Source organism: Perna viridis, chromosome 1, assembly GCF_037379345.1.
Source record: "Perna viridis isolate PV_CMFRI_1.1 ecotype Kerala chromosome 1, ASM3737934v1, whole genome shotgun sequence".
Lineage (NCBI taxonomy): Eukaryota > Metazoa > Mollusca > Bivalvia > Mytilida > Mytilidae > Perna > Perna viridis.
In genome coordinates this window covers 55823957-55842960 of record NC_142445.1, presented here as the reverse complement: position 1 = coordinate 55842960, position 19004 = coordinate 55823957, and the positions used below count along the sequence as shown (strand labels likewise).

General features: G+C 33.4%; 2 protein-coding genes and 1 pseudogene across 2 annotated transcripts; 2 read left to right on the top strand and 1 right to left on the bottom strand.

Annotated features, from left to right (window-relative positions):
• The first annotated feature begins 254 nt into the window (after nucleotides 1-254).
• LOC148629467 (uncharacterized) lies at nucleotides 255-4806 on the top strand. The gene is made up of 2 exons (XM_088551618.1): nucleotides 255-506; nucleotides 3897-4806. The coding sequence occupies exon 2, from the start codon at nucleotides 3954-3956 to the stop codon at nucleotides 4458-4460; it is 507 nt and encodes a 168-aa protein (XP_088407744.1). The 5' UTR covers nucleotides 255-506; nucleotides 3897-3953; the 3' UTR covers nucleotides 4461-4806.
• On the bottom strand, nucleotides 4460-17266 carry LOC148629465 (uncharacterized). Its single transcript, XM_088551631.1, has 6 exons — nucleotides 17142-17266; nucleotides 16100-16171; nucleotides 15568-15695; nucleotides 15188-15319; nucleotides 14429-14597; nucleotides 4460-8658 (listed from the first exon to the last, which is right to left on the bottom strand). Exons 2-5 carry the CDS (start codon nucleotides 16123-16125, stop codon nucleotides 14530-14532), a joined length of 354 nt encoding a protein of 117 aa, XP_088407757.1. The 5' UTR covers nucleotides 16126-16171; nucleotides 17142-17266; the 3' UTR covers nucleotides 4460-8658; nucleotides 14429-14529.
• Nucleotides 11674-12325, top strand: LOC148629466 (uncharacterized; annotated as a pseudogene).
• Nucleotides 17267-19004: the final 1738 nt, after the last annotated feature.

Sequence of the window (19004 nt, the reverse complement as noted above, 5' to 3'; positions counted from 1 at the left end):
ATTTGTATTACTTGTATAAATGATGGCTAAGCAAGCATAGAATATAATTCACTGAAAACAACCGTCTTTCTATGCGAAAGAAACATTCAGAATTAAACTAAAGTAAATTTATTCAAACAAGATTTTACAGACACAATCTAGAGACCATCTAGAAGTTTTAGTGGGGTATATTTTTTATTCGAAACAAACGGACTCAAGCGGCAATACTCTTTTACATTGGTTATCGACGTGTTCGATGTGACAGAAATGAAGAGGTTAATTCATAGTTCACGTAGATAGAAGTAATCCAAACAGATATTTTGTGAATGAAATATTTCAAAATTTTGATGCATGCTTTTACAATTTTAATAAACGTGTTTCCAAATTCGGTTTAAATCTAAATACACCAATCGACCTTCGAGATAAGAGTAAATGTAAACAGTGACGAATGTGTGTCTATTTTGTGTGTTGACGGAAGTTGGCGGTTCAAAAAGAGTACACAGGAGAGTCGAACATATTTTAAGCAGGTAAGACACTTTATTGCGTGTTCAGCAAAAATTTATTTATTTTTTTTTGCAATGAGATTTACTTTCTAGAATACATTTCTACTAGACATACAAAATACTTCGATCCGTTTTCTACAAAAGATTCCATAATCTGTCAAATATTGATAAAAAAAACAAACAAACAAAAAAAAAACAGCAACGGTTTTAATACTTTTCAAATTATTAATTTTTTGTCGGTGGTAGATTTTTTTAACATGGTTTTATCTATCAAAATTTTTTTTTCAAAACTTTAAATGTTGGTGAAAATGTTCCATTTCTTTACTTTGATTTACATGTATAATGTATACACATGCAAACCTTAAACAAATAATGATAACAAGTCGTTGGACATCGTCGGATTCCTCGTGACTTTAATGTTATATATATGGAGATCTGATTTTTTTTTATATATGCATCATTTCTGAGTTTCAATTAACTTTTTTATCAACATTTCGTCATTTACTCCAGGAAATATTTCAGGATAGTTGGGAAAATACATTGTGGTCTTCCTTGGGTTTCCGGGGTTGAGCTTTGTTCACCCCAACAACCAAGTTCGTTCCAATTGTAAAATGTACTGTTTATAATTGTAACAGTGTTTGATATGATTTAAAAATTAATCTTTAAATTATTTAAAAGATTTTATTCACAGAAAACTATGTATGATTTAATGACACATTTTTTTCCCTTCAAATGTCTTTTTCTAAGAGGAGATATTTGTTGAGAACGTGTTCTGTGGAAATTTAAAGGGAATTTTCGTTATTTGAGAATCATATGGAAAAAAAGTTCAGTGTTCCCTTATTTGAAGTTCTGCCTGGTAAGTTCCTTTCTATATTTTTAAATATTTTTAAAATAATTTCTTTGACTGCTTTAATCGCTCGCGAAATAATAAACTTCTCTGTATGATCTGCATACAATCGTCAGAAAATTCTAATAATTAGGCACAGTTATACAGTTAAAAAGTTCTACAGCAGTACATCACCCAATATCATCTTTGGAAGAAAAATAGGAAAATCTAAGAACATTAGAGCTTCCTTAAGCTTCGGTGTAATAATACTTCCGGTAAATTAGTATTTCCCCGAAGTATGTTGACCTTATTGGTCGCGACAACTACTATAGGATAATCTTAGATTTTTTTATATAAAAGTGGATCCTGATGTAACATAATTCCAACAAACGTCCTAAATAGGTAATCAGAATAAGTAATAAAACTTGCATCCGCCAGTAGGTAATATGTTATACAACACTCGGCATACTTATATCACTACCTATAGTTTTTGTTTGGATTGTATGTCTGTTCTAGTAAATGGACAGTCATCGTTGTGTTCACATTACAGAACTTTATATACAACGACGACTCTAATATATATATACCCAAAAAATGTATTTTTCAAAAATGTTACAAAGCATTGGCAGAATCTTACTTATCATTTAATTTGTGAAAGCTTTTTTCTATCTATTATAGCTTTCAAGATATTGGCTAAAATGGCAAAAACGCAATTTTTCAAGGGCAATATCTTTAACAAGAAGTCATCTTACAACTTCAATCTATTGGGAAATTTTGTAAACCTTATTTTAAAGATCATTTTAATCATTGAAAAGTTTTGTATCATTCATTATGGTTTTAAAGGTATTGCTAAAAACGTATTTTTTTCGCCTTTCGAAGGCAATTACTATAACATGGAGTCATTCTACAATATCAACTAATTTAAAAAAGTTTGCAAGGCTCATTGCAAAGATATTTTTTTTCTGTCTATTATGGGTTTCAAGATAGTATTGGCTAAAACTATGAACAATAAGGACAATAACTCCAACAAGGAGTCACCCTACAACTTCAATCTATGAAGACTTTTGTAGACCTTATTGTAAAGACAAGTTAATCAATAAAAGTTTTGCATCCATTATGGTTTTCAAGATATTGGATAAAACTGTAAAAACGTTATTTTTTGCCTGTCAATGGCAATAACTAATAAGGAGTCGTCCTTCAACTTCGACCCATGGAGACTTTTAGATATTATTATAAGGATCAATTCATTTATAGGAAGATTTTCCTGTCTGTTATAGATTTCAAGATATTGGTTAAAAACGAAAAAAACGTCATTTTTCGCCTTTCAATGGCAATAACTCTAACATGGAATCATCCTACAATATTGATCCAATGACGACTTTTGCAGAGCTGTCTTAGGACAGTCATATATTTTGCACCCGCATATGGAGTTTTCATATCACAACTCATACATAATGCCAGAGCTTGCCGCAACTGCAGATTTTTTGTACCGCGCTAGACTTTTTACATTTAGGCTTCTGGAACAGGGTTATGTTGCTACTATATTGGCGTCATCACAACAGAAGTTTTATGGTCGTCATCATGAATTCGTTGATCGTTAGGGTGTATTCATATGCACCATGAAAACTGATTTGTTCAACCTGTCCGAGTTTTCCATTTCCTCTAACCTGGGCTTAACTTTTTATGAGCAACTCGGTGGGTGTTTCTAGAAAAGCAGAGGACGCTTACCCCACTGGTGTTACTTGTTTAAACTCCCAGTTTTAAGAAAAGTCCGAGTTGCTAATTTACTTTTGTTGCTTTGTACGTATTATTTTGGTTATTGTATGTTCTTTGTTGTATGTGTCTGTTTTCATGTCTGGTCTTTGTCCCTGGATTACATTCTTTTGGTTTCTAAAAGGCTATTGGTTCCCTTGATTCTTCTTTCCAATGTCTCTTATATCTTTGAGATATATTTAGAAATTGGTGACTTCACTCTTGTGGTCTAAAAATAGCAATGACGACCATTTGTTATGCTCGATATATTTAGTCGACACAATTTTCAAAGTAGAAACCCTAAGGGTGCTGGTGACCAAATTTGGTAAAAATCTACTCTGTGGTTTCAGAGGAAATATTTTAAAGAAAAGTAAACGACGACACATAGCACACGATCTTTGGCCGGATGAGCTAATGATAGGAAAAACTTAATCTATCCAATTCCACTAGAAATGCCCCCACTTCAATTGACTGTAGGTGCTAACCCAGATCCCCTTAACTTGTTTAATATACCCCTTTAAAAAAGATAATTCGACATTTAAATGTTGCTCCAAGTACCTCTTCCTCTGCATATTAGATTTTCAGAAAAAAAACTGTTTGTACAGTAAATATGAGTTGCATTTACAAGTTGTATAATGAAAAATAATATTATTTGCACGCACATTGCAATAGGGTCCACCAAAGGATGAATGCAACAAACATAGAAAAAAAGGTCCCTTTAAATATTATCCAAATGTTATGAAAGATGAAGTTGCACCAATCGATTTCGGTAGTCTTTTTAGACATACCGATTTGTTGTAAATAAACATTTGAAAGACATTTGTCTTTTTTTTCAGGTTATATTCTACTTATGCGAATGAATGTAATGACTGAAGTCGTCGACACCATTTCCAATGGATGAATTTACTGTTTTTATTATTGTAGTAGCCGTAGGATTTCATCTGTTTCTGTGTATTACGATCGTTGCTTATATATGCTACAAAGATTGTAGAGGAAAATCATGCTCGTACCCGTGCAGTAAGAACACATCAGAACCAGAGGAGGAAGTAGATATGTCTGCAGATGATATAAGAGAGCAGGAACGACCTCAAGAGCAAAATTCTGGTGATTTCCAACAACAAAGAGAACAAACTCATGTAAATGTTTATTTCACGAACAGATGGGTTTCTTCATTAGCAAACCGGATCCAGACATTTATGGAGAGAAACAGAAGTTCGAATTCGGAGTCAACTCCTACGATAGTAGTGACAGGAAATACCATCGATTCAGAGGATGACGACAACGAAGGCCTACCAAGCTATAACGAAGCTCTGTCATCAGAAATTGATTATTATCATTGTTTATCTTCTCCACCTTCTTATGAAGAACTTTTTGTAAATATACCACAAACAAAAATATAAAAAAAGAATAGTTTAATGAATGTCACTCTGTTAATATATTAAATTATTTTAATTACAGAAGAACGATGCACGTATATTAAACAAAAATTCAGCCGTATGGGATTCCTAAATTTGAATAACTGGTAAACATGTTTACATTAAAAAGAAATCATCAGGATCGATCTCCTGTACATAGATATATTTGCAATTTCGAAAATGTTCACATGCTTAAAAGCAGTATCAATCAAATCCATGAGTATTAACTATAGCTACAGAAAAAGTAGCAGTTTTCTAACAAAAAAACTACGACTTCCCTCCATGACCTTAGCTTCGGATACTGTTACACAAATTTCATGATAGTAAAAAATAATAAATATAATCCACATACAAACAATTTGTCAAATTCATCTATGTTATAATGCTAAAGTTAATATTTAGATTTCCCTCAAAACCCATCCTTCAAATACTTTTTATGTCAAAACCTTTTCAAAATATCGGTAAATACTTGTATTGAGTAGGATTAGCTTTAGTTATTTATGTCTGACACACGACCACATATTCATGTCTGACACACGATCGCATTCACTGATAACGCTAGGGGTAAACGCGTAATTTTATAGGCTGTTATAATACACTACACATTTTTTTTTATTATATATCTGATTAAAGTTATTTGTTTTTATTGAAAAAGAAAAAGAGTACCGCAAAGTTTATGTAGTTTTGGTGTGTCACCACATGCCTAATTCTTACGTGGATCTGTGCTTTTTTAATGACAATCGTCCATAAACTGCTATTATATTTAAATTTTAATTGACATTAAAAAGTTAATTACGAAGAAATGTTCAAGGACAATATTTTTAATTATTTATTTCACAATGTCTTTTTATGATAATTTATTTTTTCCCAAGTTTTTCATGGAGTCCGAGTTGTTCATTAACTTCTGTTACTATCTGCGTATTCATTTCATATTGTTTATTCTTTGTCTTATCGTTTTTCCTTATATTTCTTTTTTTTTATTAGCCCACCTGGCCCGAAGGGCCGTCGTCGTCGTTGTCATTCACAATTTTTCAAAACCCTTCCCTGAAACTACTGGATCAATTAGAACCAAAACTGGTATGAAAGCTCTTTAGAGTATCCTGCATAGAACTGATGTGAGGATTAAATTTTAAAAAAAAATAGAACATGATAGGGAAGGGGTCAGACAAACGTTTTTTGTATACATTAGGTTTAGCGAAATTCTGTCATAAAAGTAAAAAAAAAATCAGCATTGTTAGATCTATCTGTGGTCAAATTATTGCGAATGTTATTACTTTCAAAAAAAAAATTCTCTTCAGAAACTACTGGACAGGATTCAACGAAATTGATATGACTGTTCCTTAGGCACTAGCGTAAGGAATTTTTATCCATAAAAAATGACCGCTTTTACAAAAAAAAAATGTTGCTTATCAATCCAGGTGAGAGATTCACACTCTCTAGAGCTTCTAGTTACCATTCGAATAATGGATCCCTTGACTTTCCGACTCAAAAACATTATACGTCTAGATGCAAATACGTGCAGTACTTGGTAGAGAGTCTCCATACTTAGTAAAATAAAATCGATTGCCAATCAACTTCTAAATATGCTGAAGAAGATGTAAGAATCCTGAAAATTTTCATCGTCAAATTATTTGTCCAGTATGGTGGACGTGTTGTTAAATAGACGGTCGGCATTCCAATGGAAAAAAAAATTTTGCTCCGCTTATTGCTGACCTATTCCTTCACAGATATGAGGCGACCCTTATAGCTGATCTGATCAAAAGAGGGAACATCATTTAGCTAGATTCTTTGAACTCAGTTTTCGTTATAAAGATAGCATTTTTCCTTTAAACAATCATAGTCTCGGGTATTTTAAACATCTAATCTGCCAGTAAGAACTCGATATAAAGGATACTACAGACACTATGAAGTCAACATCGTACCCTGACCTACACTTACAGATTGGTGGAAAGGGAAAACTCTTGGCCAAGCAATTCGAGAAACGCAATGATTTCTCATTACATATTTTCAATTTTCTTCCATCTGTTAAAACATCCCTTCAGCACCTGTCTACGGAGTTTCCATATAACAGCTCATAGGTTAAGCCAGAGCTCTACGCGGACTGTTTGTACCGTGATAGACTTCTTAGAGTTAGGTTTCTGGAAAAGGATATGCTGCTACAAGATTAAAGTTAACACTACAGTTTTATTGTCATTATCATTAACTCGTGCATCATTATGGTGTTTCCATCTGTACCGGTTGTCCACCATGTCATAGTTTTCCCTTTGTTTTTGTCTACACCGGACGGGAATTTTATGCGCTACTGGTGGGTGTTTTTAGAAAAGCAGAGGGCGCTTGCTGTCAACCTGGTCTATGCTCCCAGCTTTTAGTGAAATCCGGGTTGAATGTTTTCTTTTTTTCTTTGTACGTGCTATTTTTGTTGTTTCATTTCTGTTTGGTTGTGTGTGTCTATTTTCCCTGTATAGTCTTTATCCTTGAAATAAATTCTTTTGAAAAAAGTAAGAAAAACACAACTTTTAATTTTTGAACTATTCAAAAGGACACAAAAGAATATCAGTTATGACTAAAATCCGCCTTGATACCTTTACTGAGATATTGCTCGTATAAGGACGTGGTCCTATACAAAACCATAAGTGTTAGTTTGTTTCTTACGAATGTACCATATATTTGGAAATACAAATACAACATTCATTGTAATCAGATGAAATCACGATTACTTTACCAAGTTAATCATTGATCTAATCAGTTACTTTCAGAAATAATGTAATCATTAGTTTAATTTTATTATACATTTGATTAAATTATTGTAATGACCCTTTACAATATGTGCTAGATCTTATATTCCATTTAAGTCTGTCACGGCAATCATCTCGTTGACGCCTTCTCCCATTTCGATAACAAACAAAACGGATTTTTATTTGTTTTGAACCTTTTGTAGTTGCATAAGCTGTTAGCTTTGACAAGTTTGTACATTCGGACTTCTCGTTTATACCCAAAAGAGATTGCTATCTCTTCTCCAGAAACCAGAGCTATTTCTCTCCTCTAATCATTTAGATGTACCGTTCAATATTTTCAAGCAGTAGTTCTTGGTGTCTATTAAAATCAAACGATCATCTGATAAAGTAGTAAGACCTCTTATTCGAATAGCTTATTCGTGATGCTACATATGTCTTTTCAAGAAACATTGTTTCTCTGTTTGCTATTCGACGCCCTTACTATTTGAACAACTTTAGATATAATCTTAGAATTGTTTTGCATTGTTATAAAATATATGTTTTTAGTATGATATCAGTAGGAACTAGTTAATGACCAGGAATCAAGATACTGCGCGTTTTGTTGAATAACTGAAATACTAAATAGACAAATAACCTGAGTACCTGAGTTGAATTCTTTCCCTTTCGTGTTGTCTCGTTGAATCTCACAGATACAGCGGAATTATTGAATGGTCCATTGTTGCTGTCATTTGTTCGTGTCTCCATTGACAATAATCACAATAAAGATCTTTACAAAGAACGCATAAATGTACTGCTTCTCGTTTTTAAACGCATATTTTGCGCATTATACAAATGTTTTTTTCTTTAGTGAATCTTGTTTGTTTGGCAAGAGTTTTAAAAGTTAATGAGTTTTGGTGTGAACTTCATTGCGTTGTCTGCAGATTGCGACATATTTTTACCTACCACCTACGTCACAAGTGCTAATTTTAGGATTTTGATCAGTGTACTTAAAATTAAGAAACGTGATTTAATATTGTTTTTGTCTGCAGAATGCATGAACATTGTGAGCTTAAGTGCAGAGAAACATTGCGCTTGTCTACAGATTGCGACAGCTTTTTCCAATCACCTACGTCACAAGTGATCAGTGTAGTTAAAATGAAGTAACGTGATTTAACTTGTTATTGCCTCCAAAATGCATTAACATTGTTTTTGCCTGCAAAATGCATTACATTCAATGTTTATTATCAGAGGTAGACGTAGAAAATAATAGCGGTAATAAGACATATGTTGTTACCACACTTCCAAAGAAGAGAGTGGATATACATAAATCTGTGCTATCCTTTTTTGGTCTCTCAACCAAAGACGTTGATTGTGATCTTTTAACTTCTATACTCACAGCTGTCAAAGAGGATCTCCAGTCCTACAACGATACTTGTGACTCCTGTAGCGGTATAAATTCATTATGAAACCTGAAAAATTCGAAAGAACTTCTGGAAACCCTCGATTCAAATTTGCAAAATACAATAGCATTAAAACCTATGATTTTTAACTATTTATACCCTGTTAAAATCCCGACTCAAAATATTTTACATCGTTGTTACTCTAAAAAAAGACGGTACATCTAGATACAGATATGTAGTACTTGGTAGAAATTCCTCATACATTGTAAAAACGATTCCAAATCATCTTCCAAATATACCGATGAAGATGCTTTCGAAATGCTGGTATTTTTGATCGACAACATATTTGTCCAGTGTGGTGGACACGATTGTCAACAAACAATCGGCATTCCAATGAGAACAAATTGTGCTCTCCTACTCTCTGACCTATTCCTTCACTCTATGAGGCTGACTTTATAGCTGATCTAATCAAAAGGAAGAAACATCGTATAGCCAAATCCTTTGATCTCAGTTTCCACTAATATCGTTAAACAATCATACTTTCAGGGATTTTATACATCGCACCTATCCCAAGGAACTTGAGATAAAGGATACTACAGTCACTGTAAAGTCAGCTTCATATCTTGACCTACTCTTAGAGATCGAGGGTAAAAGAAAACTATTGACCAAACCATTCGACAAACGCGATGACTTTTCATTCAGAATTGTCAACTAGCCTTTCATCTGTGGGAACACCCTTCAGCGCATGCGTATGGAGTTTTCATGTCACAACTCACAACGTTACACCATAACTTGTTGTAACAACGCAGACTTTTGTACAACACTAGACGTCTTACAATTAGGCGTCTGGAACAGGGTTATGTTGAAGATTGAAGTCTATTACTACAGAAGTTTTATGGTCGTCATCATAACGATCCACGAGTTCATGATGACTATAAAAAACTTTTCTAGTGATGACTTCAACCATGTAGCAACGTAACCCTGTTCCAGAACTCTAATTGTATGAAGTCTATCGCGGTACAAAATGTCTGCGTAGCTACAGCAAGCTCTTGCATAACTCCATAAGCAGTGCCACAGATGAAAGAAAGTTGTCACAACTGAAGAAGTAAATTAAAATTTTTTTTAATCAATTTCCGTTCATCAATATCAGATAAATGCAATGAAATCAATATTTCCGAACCATCATAGTAGTTGTCTATAAAGAATAGTGATATCCATGCCAAGATTTCCAGTTAACACCATTAGCAAATTCATTGTGGTGTCCTCCGTGGTATATTCCATTTAAATTTGCTTCATGACAGTCATAGTACCACAACCCTCCTTTATAAAGTGATGCACAGTGTCTGGAAGAAACATTGTTGTCGTTGTCAAACATGTAAAACCGTTGTTTATTATGGTAACTAAATGAATCACCTATAAAATCACTTAAGAGGTCACTTTCTACAAGATTTCTGCGACAATTAGAAATTAAAAAAAAAGATTTTTAGCACCGATGCGAGTAAGAAGTCAATCAGTCACCCACTGGAGTGTCTCATAGAAGGTCTAGGCAAATTGCTGATTACACTTCTATAGCAAATATAAATCTGTTAATTTCTGTTAATTATCAAACTTTCTTTCCACAATGAAAGTCATGCAACGTTTGCTTTGCAATTCATTTTAATTCCGTATTGTTCTGGTCATTTTCTCTATGATTGAAATAGGCTGTTCATTAAATCAAATTAAAGTTTAATCATGGTAAAACATGTTTTTGTCATTTCAAATGAAATTATTCGTTTAATCCACAAATGGCAAGTAACAGGAACTGTTTACTCGTTAGAGCACCAAAGTATAGCCCCGTGCTGCTCGTCTTTGTGTGTATTTCAATTTTTTGTCGGTTTATATGTTTCTAGTGCGTTTTACACAAAAATCCCCTCTTTGAAATCCACAATTTTCATTGTTACTTCGGTATTTCCGATTTGTTTTTCTTTCACACATTGCAAAAAGTAGGAAAGTAGGCGGAACCAGAGTGTTATGTACTCAATCCATCACACTGTCAAGCGAGAGAAATGAACAAGAATTGATCGATAATATAAGTCAAGTGCCACAACAAGATTGTGAATGGAGGAGGTTCAGGTTAGTGAAGTAGTATTTAGGATTTGTATTTGTTACTTTTTCAATAATTACAGCAAAATTGCAACTTTTACAAACAAAGCAAGGGTGTCTGTCAAACTGACCACCATCTACAAAGGATATGAAGATATGTTTCATTGATTCTGATTTATTAAAGATTAATAATCTATTTCGTACTGAGGAATATCAATCAAGATGTTGAATCCAATGTTATTTTTTTGTTTTCATTTTGATACACAGTATAAAAATTACCGAATTATTCCTAAAATGATCGTGAACCATTTAGAGTACAACTACAAAAGATACATGTTTTTATCGTCAGTGCAACGGCGGCAATTGGATCAAGCACAAGTAGTAAAACTTAAAACTCATTCTTTACTACATAACGCACATTATATTAAATCACATGGTTTTTTCAAACGCAGTGGAGAAGATGTATTAATTTTGTTCGTTTTCTTCTTCTTCTTCCTCTCCTCCTTTAATTTGTGATGAACTGTTTATAAAAAAATCAATGAAACATTATTTCATATTATTTGTAATCATTTTGAAAGATACCTTCCTTTGTTTGAAAAAAATAACAAAAATGAACTGAAAAGCTCTTATTGAGTGGTTAACGATCCCAAAGGTCCTCCATTTACGAGCAAGTTGTAGTACTTGACTTATGTTATCGATCTATTTACGTTCATTTCTCTCGCTTGACGGGAGTGATATTGCCAGTGATCGTATATAATCGATAAACATACTGTCAAAGTATTTTGGTTTCTCAAATAGAACAATTGTAGTACAAGTTTTTATCATTCATAAATAAAAGAAAACATACCAGATTTAGTTTTTATAACACACGTGTTTGTGTACATTGGTATATTCTACCTCATGCTTTTATGCTATTATGTAGATTTATGTTATTTTCATTCTTTTCATAGGAGAGGAGTTAATGTGGCTGATCATCATATGAAAATATTCTTTTTACTAAAAAAATACTATTGTGCATGGATATAATTGTACTAAACAGGAAAAAGGAAATAACAGGTTTTTCACCATTTTTCCTAATGTTTGGGAGAGAACCTCGTATTGATGTTGATTCAGTTTTTGATATAGAGAGTTCAAAAATCAGCCAGAATACTACAATATATGTCGACGCTGAGATTACAGAGGTCATACGAACTAGCCATGGAGTCTGCGAGGAAATCTCCGTCAAGACAGAAGAAAGGCTATGAGGTTATGATGAGAAAGTCCGAGGAGCGGTGTTACGTCAGGGAGATAGAGGGTTGGTGAAGATCTTTGCATATGAAGGCAAACATAAGCTGTCAGATAGAATGGAAAGTGATGCCTACATCATCCTCGATCAACCTAACACAACATATTTGTTTTTGTGGTTCGGAAGGAGAATGGTGAAGGAAGAAAGAGAACCATACACAGAAACTGGCTTCTTCCAATTGGTTCAGCTGCTATGGATAAACATATTTCAGAAGAAAGACCTACACCTAAATCAAAATTAAGACCCAGGAAAAATAAGATACTTGTGCCACAACCAAGAACGACTAAAGAGGACCTTCGACAAAGGATCCATATCCTCCGGCCAGTGATACTGACATTGAGAGCGATGATGAATCTTTCGTGGTTATGATACTGCAGCTGACTGAGGAAATAGATATCAACACAGATCGTGATGAAATAGCTGACGGCTCAGTAGCTTAGAGACATGTATTGCTAATTGAAGAGAATCAACAGGGTGACATATTCGAGGAAACTGGAATAGTGGAGGACACTCCAGGTGATTTAATGCTGAAGGAGCTAACGAATTCGACGCAGATGAGATTCAAGCTACAGTTATTGACCACCCTGGGCAGGATGTAGAGTCTGAAGATGAAGATAACGATACACTCGAAGTTCCAAGAAGATCACATCGACACAGAACATCAACAGCTATGACCAGATATATAGACTATGTATGTAAACGGACTCAATCTAAGACGGACTGGTTTACAAGAGCAGAGTTTCTGAAGGATGCAGCATCATGTTGATTACTCCGTGGATCTGAAGATAGGTTGGCAGATGCCTTGTGAAGTTAGCCACAGATAAATACTAATGTTATATTTCTCTCTTTTAGATTTTATGTCTGTTGTGTGCTCGATTGACAAGGACGTCTTTTCTCCAGACCGGGAGGGAAGTATTATTTGTTTTATGAATAGTTGTATGCATTGTAGTAGTATTGACGGGGACGTCATTTTTGGAACCAGGGGGATGATTTGGTAGAGTGGATTTTTACCCATTTTGCTAATTCCACTGGTTATAGGCGTGTTATATTATATTTTGCAGTTTTTATTTAATTTAAACATACATGTTCTGCTCTAGCCTATTTTCAGATGACATATTTACCTAAGTGATACCTATCAACAGTTACCTGGTATAGGTGTTCTATTTTTTTAATTGGTTATTCTAGTCAGGTGTTAATTCTTTTGGGAAATTTAGTAATAATGGCTGGTCATTATTTTGTAATATTTCAGATTTAAAGTTATCTATTTATTTAACACTTTCGTTTTACATGCAACATTTGCATGAAGCTTTAGCCTATTGCTCAGTGTAGTTGAAGGACCAGAATTATAGAGGCATATTTTACCAGAAATCATGGTCATTTTATCATTTCGGCTTTTTGTCCTGACAGCTGATAGAAGTATGAATTACCATCCACAACATCAGTCTTAGAGTAAGTTTTCCCATGTCCCGAGTATGACTGAGATGTAGTTTGAGCATTGTATTCTTCCGTTGTATGAGCCTAGCGTGAAAGTGTATTGCCTGAGTGTTCGTTTCATTCGACAGTGACCTTTGATCTTTTTGTCTCGTGTATTGGGTCATACAGAGTAATGGATTGAACACAAGATAGATATTCTTATTTCGATTTCGTTACATTGAAACACTTTATGTTGTACGTATTTTTGAAAGGTTTATATGATCTATTGAATCTTGTATTTATTGTTGTGCTAATGGAGGTGCTTATTACTCTGTGTAAGAATTGTACTATTAGTTGTTGAGTACAATGTAGCTGTTGTGATGTTTATATTTAAATGGACTCAGTTCCACAAATTGGTGAGTTGATTGTATTGATTTTATTTACGATTAGCTTGAGTAACTGTGACAAATATTTCATAGTTATTTTCCTTAGTTTCTACTTGTGATTATCTTCCTTTATTTTAGGATCATATGTAAGAATAGTGATGTGCATGTTGTTACTTATGTAGGGTAATTTTGAATTTAACTCATTTGCCATTACTACAAGTATGATCAGATACGTTTAAATTATCTGTACCGATAATTTAGTGTGTAGCCGATGAAAGTTATTTACAAGCAGAAGTTTGTTATTTATTGTACAAAACACCTTGCGGAATGTTCTTGTATGAAACATATACATGACTTGTGTATTTGATGTAGACAATTATCGGAGTAATGTATGTCGTACTGAAATGAATAGACCAGGTCAATGTTATGGCTCGATAGGAGTTCATGTCATTAGTGCTTTAGGGAGATTTACTTACAGCGTCGATTACTTATGTTTCATATATCTTACTTATAGAAATACATAGTCTTATACAATTAATGTATGTATTTGTTATTACAGGGCTTTGTATGCGACATTTATATTTGGCTAAATAAAGTTACGTACCCTAGATTTCTTAGCTTTGTTATCAACTCTAAAAGATCAAGACTGTTACATATGTATGAAAACACATACCTGCATTTCCGTCATATCTGCTGACCATCAACCGATACCCAATTGCTTCACTGGATACATGAAATGACGAAAACTCAGCAAACTTGTTCACGTTGCTAAAGTCACTTCGTCATTTCAATCATCAGAGCATGGTTTGAGTGTGTTGTCAGCTCATGGATGATATCATTGCCTGAAATCATTATGGATAATATTATTGTTTGAAATTGCAAACTTGCCATAAGATTACGATCCCGCCTGACAGTCATACAAAGGATGGTCTCTTCCTCAATTTAGAATTAAAAATTATAAATCTTTAAGAAATATGTAGAGTTGTTACACAACGAAGATTGTTGGTTGTTATGTTAAGCTGTATAAATCTTTAAAACCCAAATACCAGATACCATAGTATGATAAAATCCATGTCTACCGTATGTATATGTCATTTCAGCTGTAAAATATTACAAAATATGTTTTACATCTCATCTCTTCCTATGCGATTCTAAGGTACATCAATACCCCATTTAAGTCACGTGTTTAGTAGCATGGACACAGTAGATTTTTTATAAGAGTTCTTTAGTCTATTAGGTCCTGTAGAAACTTACTGATCCGTTGTACCGACATTGAAACACCTATAATGATTATGACATGTTGTTACTGTATATGTTGACTGATTCGTTTTCGATCATTTGTATTTAAGCGTTCACGAGGAAGTACTAACACTTTTGGAACATTTACAATTGTGTTCAAACTATTGCGATTTGCTTTGCTTTTACAACTCACCGTCCAGACATGCATCGACATGACAATATACTAGAACTTCTGGAACCGATCTGTCGAATGGGTAAATAGAATAAACTCCACTTTTAGTAATTCTGACATCTGCACATTCTATCGGAAGAAATGAAAGCGGAGCTACAAGAAAAAAATCAAATTTAAAAACATTTCACATGCACGTATGAACTATTTAAAACTTAAATAGAAAAGAGATACTAGTGTGTATCATTTTTAGAGTGTGTAACACATACCTAAATCAATCAAATTTCCATGCATGGGCTGACAACATTTAGGTGTTTATTTTGCGAATACTGCGTAAATGAGTGTTCAAAACAATTTAAAATAAAAGGAGCAGAATAACTTCAAACTAATTTGTTTCTTCTTACTTGGCTGTGAAGCAGTACAACTAAGCATTTCATTGCATAATCTACCATTGCAACATATTGCACACTTGACATGATGTCCTTCTTCTCGTCGACCAAAACATTGAAGACTTAATTGTTTTACTGCATGCCTGCAGAAAATACAGAGTGTTGTATTGAGATAGGTTGGAAAGAAAAGAAGCTAATTTTTGTCTTTTTTATTCTTACCTTAAAAAGTTTGAAATATGAAAACGATCAATTTGATATTTAAGGCAAGACTAAACAGAGGCTCTGAAGCACAAACATTGTTTCTGAATAAACAAATCATTGTAATAATAATTATAATAATAAACAATCTCGGTAAATGATTTTCTATTTAAAATCTACGTATTGCAACGAATACAATGGTGTGTAATCTTAGAGGAAATATGCTAAAGAATAAAGAAAATCAACTGACATCAGGAAATAATATTTTCTATTTGTATTGATATTTAAACGTGTGTTTTGTGTCTTTGAGTTTGTCATTCTAAAATGTTAAGTAAACTTTTCTACATACCATTGACGATTCACATCCATAATCATATCTTTCCGAGCCAGATTCTGTCATGTAGTTGTGCATCAAACAAATCTGATGAAAGTAAGCATAAAGTTTCAATAGTTTTAACTGAACGGAAATTTATTTTTTCTTTACTTTTATTTCCGTCGACGATGGAAACATTTGAAGATAATTCTTATACATTTAACAATACACAAGTTTAAATATTTACTTTTTTCTACAAGAAGTTTTGATACCTCTTATGACCGCTTCACTAACATTTGAAGTTTTGATTCAAATGACCGTTCCTATGGAAAAACTCACACCTTCTGACTGGGAAAAGAATTCGATGGTTATCCTATTAAAATAGATCAAAGACTTTCCCCATCACCAATGCCGTAATTATACATTCAAAACGAAACTTCTGCTTTAAAGCATTATACGTCGTTGTTTATTCACGAGAACGGATCACAGAAGTATTACTTTACCAGAAAATCCTAAATATTTCGTAAAAACGACTTGAAATTGCGTTCAAAAGACATTAACGAAAAAACCTAGATTTGTTTTCATTATCCAATTTTTCCTTACTTTTCCTTTCAATCATCTCCTATCAAAAGGAAGATATTTTGATCGTTTATAGCTATTTTTTTTGGTTGTTAAACGATTATCGATTCGGTGATTATCTATATGATTTTCTGAGATTAAGCACACTAATGTGTTAGAAATACTCTACGAATTAGAAGGAAAAGAATAGAAACTCGTAGAAACTTGATGCTTTTACATTCCCTCCTATAATTTTTTTTTCATTCTTCTGTGTTAACCATGTCAGCTGTTTCTAAGAAATAGAGGATTTGTAAAGTAATGTATCGAATATTATCACACACACGACAACATGATGGAGTCTGCTTGTATGCTGATACCAGTAACCTCTTTGTAGGAATGTGTGGTATGAAAACACAAATGAATTAATCTGTATAAACTTATCTTATAACTATGAATATACTAATATAATAAATTATTACTTAGCGGGAAAATCATTATGTGCAATGTATGGTTTCCTTACCTCATTGTTATTACATTGGATATGATGATTACATTCACTTGCACTCTCAACTCCACTACAAGAGAAGCATTCAAGTCCGATGCCTGAAAAAATTCAACACGATGTAGTATTTCATTCAACTTAATTGTACTCCATTTTAGCAAACGAGTTATATCGTATTGATAACACATACCCGTTATAGTTAAAACAGCTTTTTCACAGGAAATACACGTAAAGATCAAAATAGGCGTGTCCTTGATAATTTATATTTTGCAATTATGTTGAAGGCGGAGTAATATTTTATTTACATTGTATCTAAGTTCGGGAAGCAATCATAGATTGTTTGTTTGTTTGTTGGGGTTTAACGTCCGAGCAGCAATATTTCAGCTATATTCAGACAATGAACATGACATTGATGATAAAATGAACATGAAATGATGATGATATGAAAAAGGGATGGGACACAAGTGCAACAGGGTCGACAAATTTAGATTACCACCAGAAAAAGGAAGGGATGGGTAGGGTCGGGGAATTTAGCCTCCTGTGGCGGAGCGCAAAGGTTCCTACTCCTTTCGAATACCACAGCAGGGTTCTTTAACGTGAGAGGAACGTGGCATCTTTCCCAACACGGTGCACCACTATGGTTTGCGGTCAGGTTTTCCGTATTATAGCCTGACAACCCCAGCATGTAACACGCCAAGGGTACCCCATTCCACCACCTAGGGCACACATCATTGATAAATTTGTTGCTCCGATATTGCAGTTATGGTAATTTTAGGCAATATTTTGAATACTTATACATTGTTCGAATTTTGATTTGCATACTGTATACTGAAATGCCATGATACATGAAAATCAAATGCATACATACCCATCTCTACTATTAAAAGTATTACAAGTAAAACTGATAAGCATAGAATTACAACGTCATATTTTGTTCAAAGTTTAAAACGACAATTTTAATTGGTAATATAAAGGATCGTGGTAGTAGATAAAATATGAAAATATATCATATTCAGTTTATCATATGTTACCAACGACTTGCATGTATGGTGATCACAATAAAACAAAAATCATCTAAGTTGTACTTAGATATGGTCTTCATTTTAATAGTTCTATAACTCAAAAGGAAAGCTTTAAGAGGAAAAATAAGATTTATCTACAAGGGTTACTACGTCCTGAAAACACATAAAATTGTGCACATACATATCATGAAATCGTGATAAATATAAGTTCTTTTAAATTTTTTTTTTCTTTTGAAGCTATCAACCTCCATACTTACAGCAGTCAAGGAAAGTCTCCAATTCTGCCACGAAAACTGCTATTCTAGTAGTGGCATCAATTCAATCTGGAAAAAAATAGATATCTGTTGTGAATCCTCAAAGCTGTATTATTATCGGAATATAATAGCATCAAGACCTATGATTTTCAATCCTGTATACTACTATTCCCCATACTCATTTGAAATCAAAAAGCATTATACATCGTTGTTACTCTAAAAATGATAGGACACCTAAATACAAATACGTACTTGTTGGTAGAGATTCTTAATACTGTGTAAAAAAACGGTTGCAAAATCATCTTTTAAATTTACCGAAGATGTTGTTAAAATGCTGAAATTTGTTAACGACATGTTGGTCCAATGTGGTTGAGGTGTTTTTCAACGGATGGTCAGCATGGTATTGTATTGTGCTCAGCTACAGACCTATTTCTTCACTATTATACTGCTCACTTCATAGATGTTCTGATAAAAAAGAAAGAACAATTTTTCAGCCAAATCCTTTGATCTTTTGATCTCAGTTTCCGCTATATAGATGACGTATTTCATTTATCGATTTATCCCAAAAAAAACTTTGAAGGGCACTACTGACATTAAGAAGTAAC

Coding starts and splice junctions, on each gene's coding strand:
- LOC148629467 (XM_088551618.1), top strand. CDS start 3,954: ATGGATGAATTTACTGTTTTTATTATTGTAGTAGCCGTAGGATTTCAT.
- LOC148629465 (XM_088551631.1), bottom strand. CDS start 16,125: ATGATTATGGATGTGAATCGTCAATG. Junction 15,696..16,099: donor ATGGATGTGAATCGTCAATG/GTATGTAGAAAA, acceptor TATTTTCTGCAG/GCATGCAGTAAAACAATTAA. Junction 15,320..15,567: donor TTGTACTGCTTCACAGCCAA/GTAAGAAGAAAC, acceptor TTTTTCTTGTAG/CTCCGCTTTCATTTCTTCCG.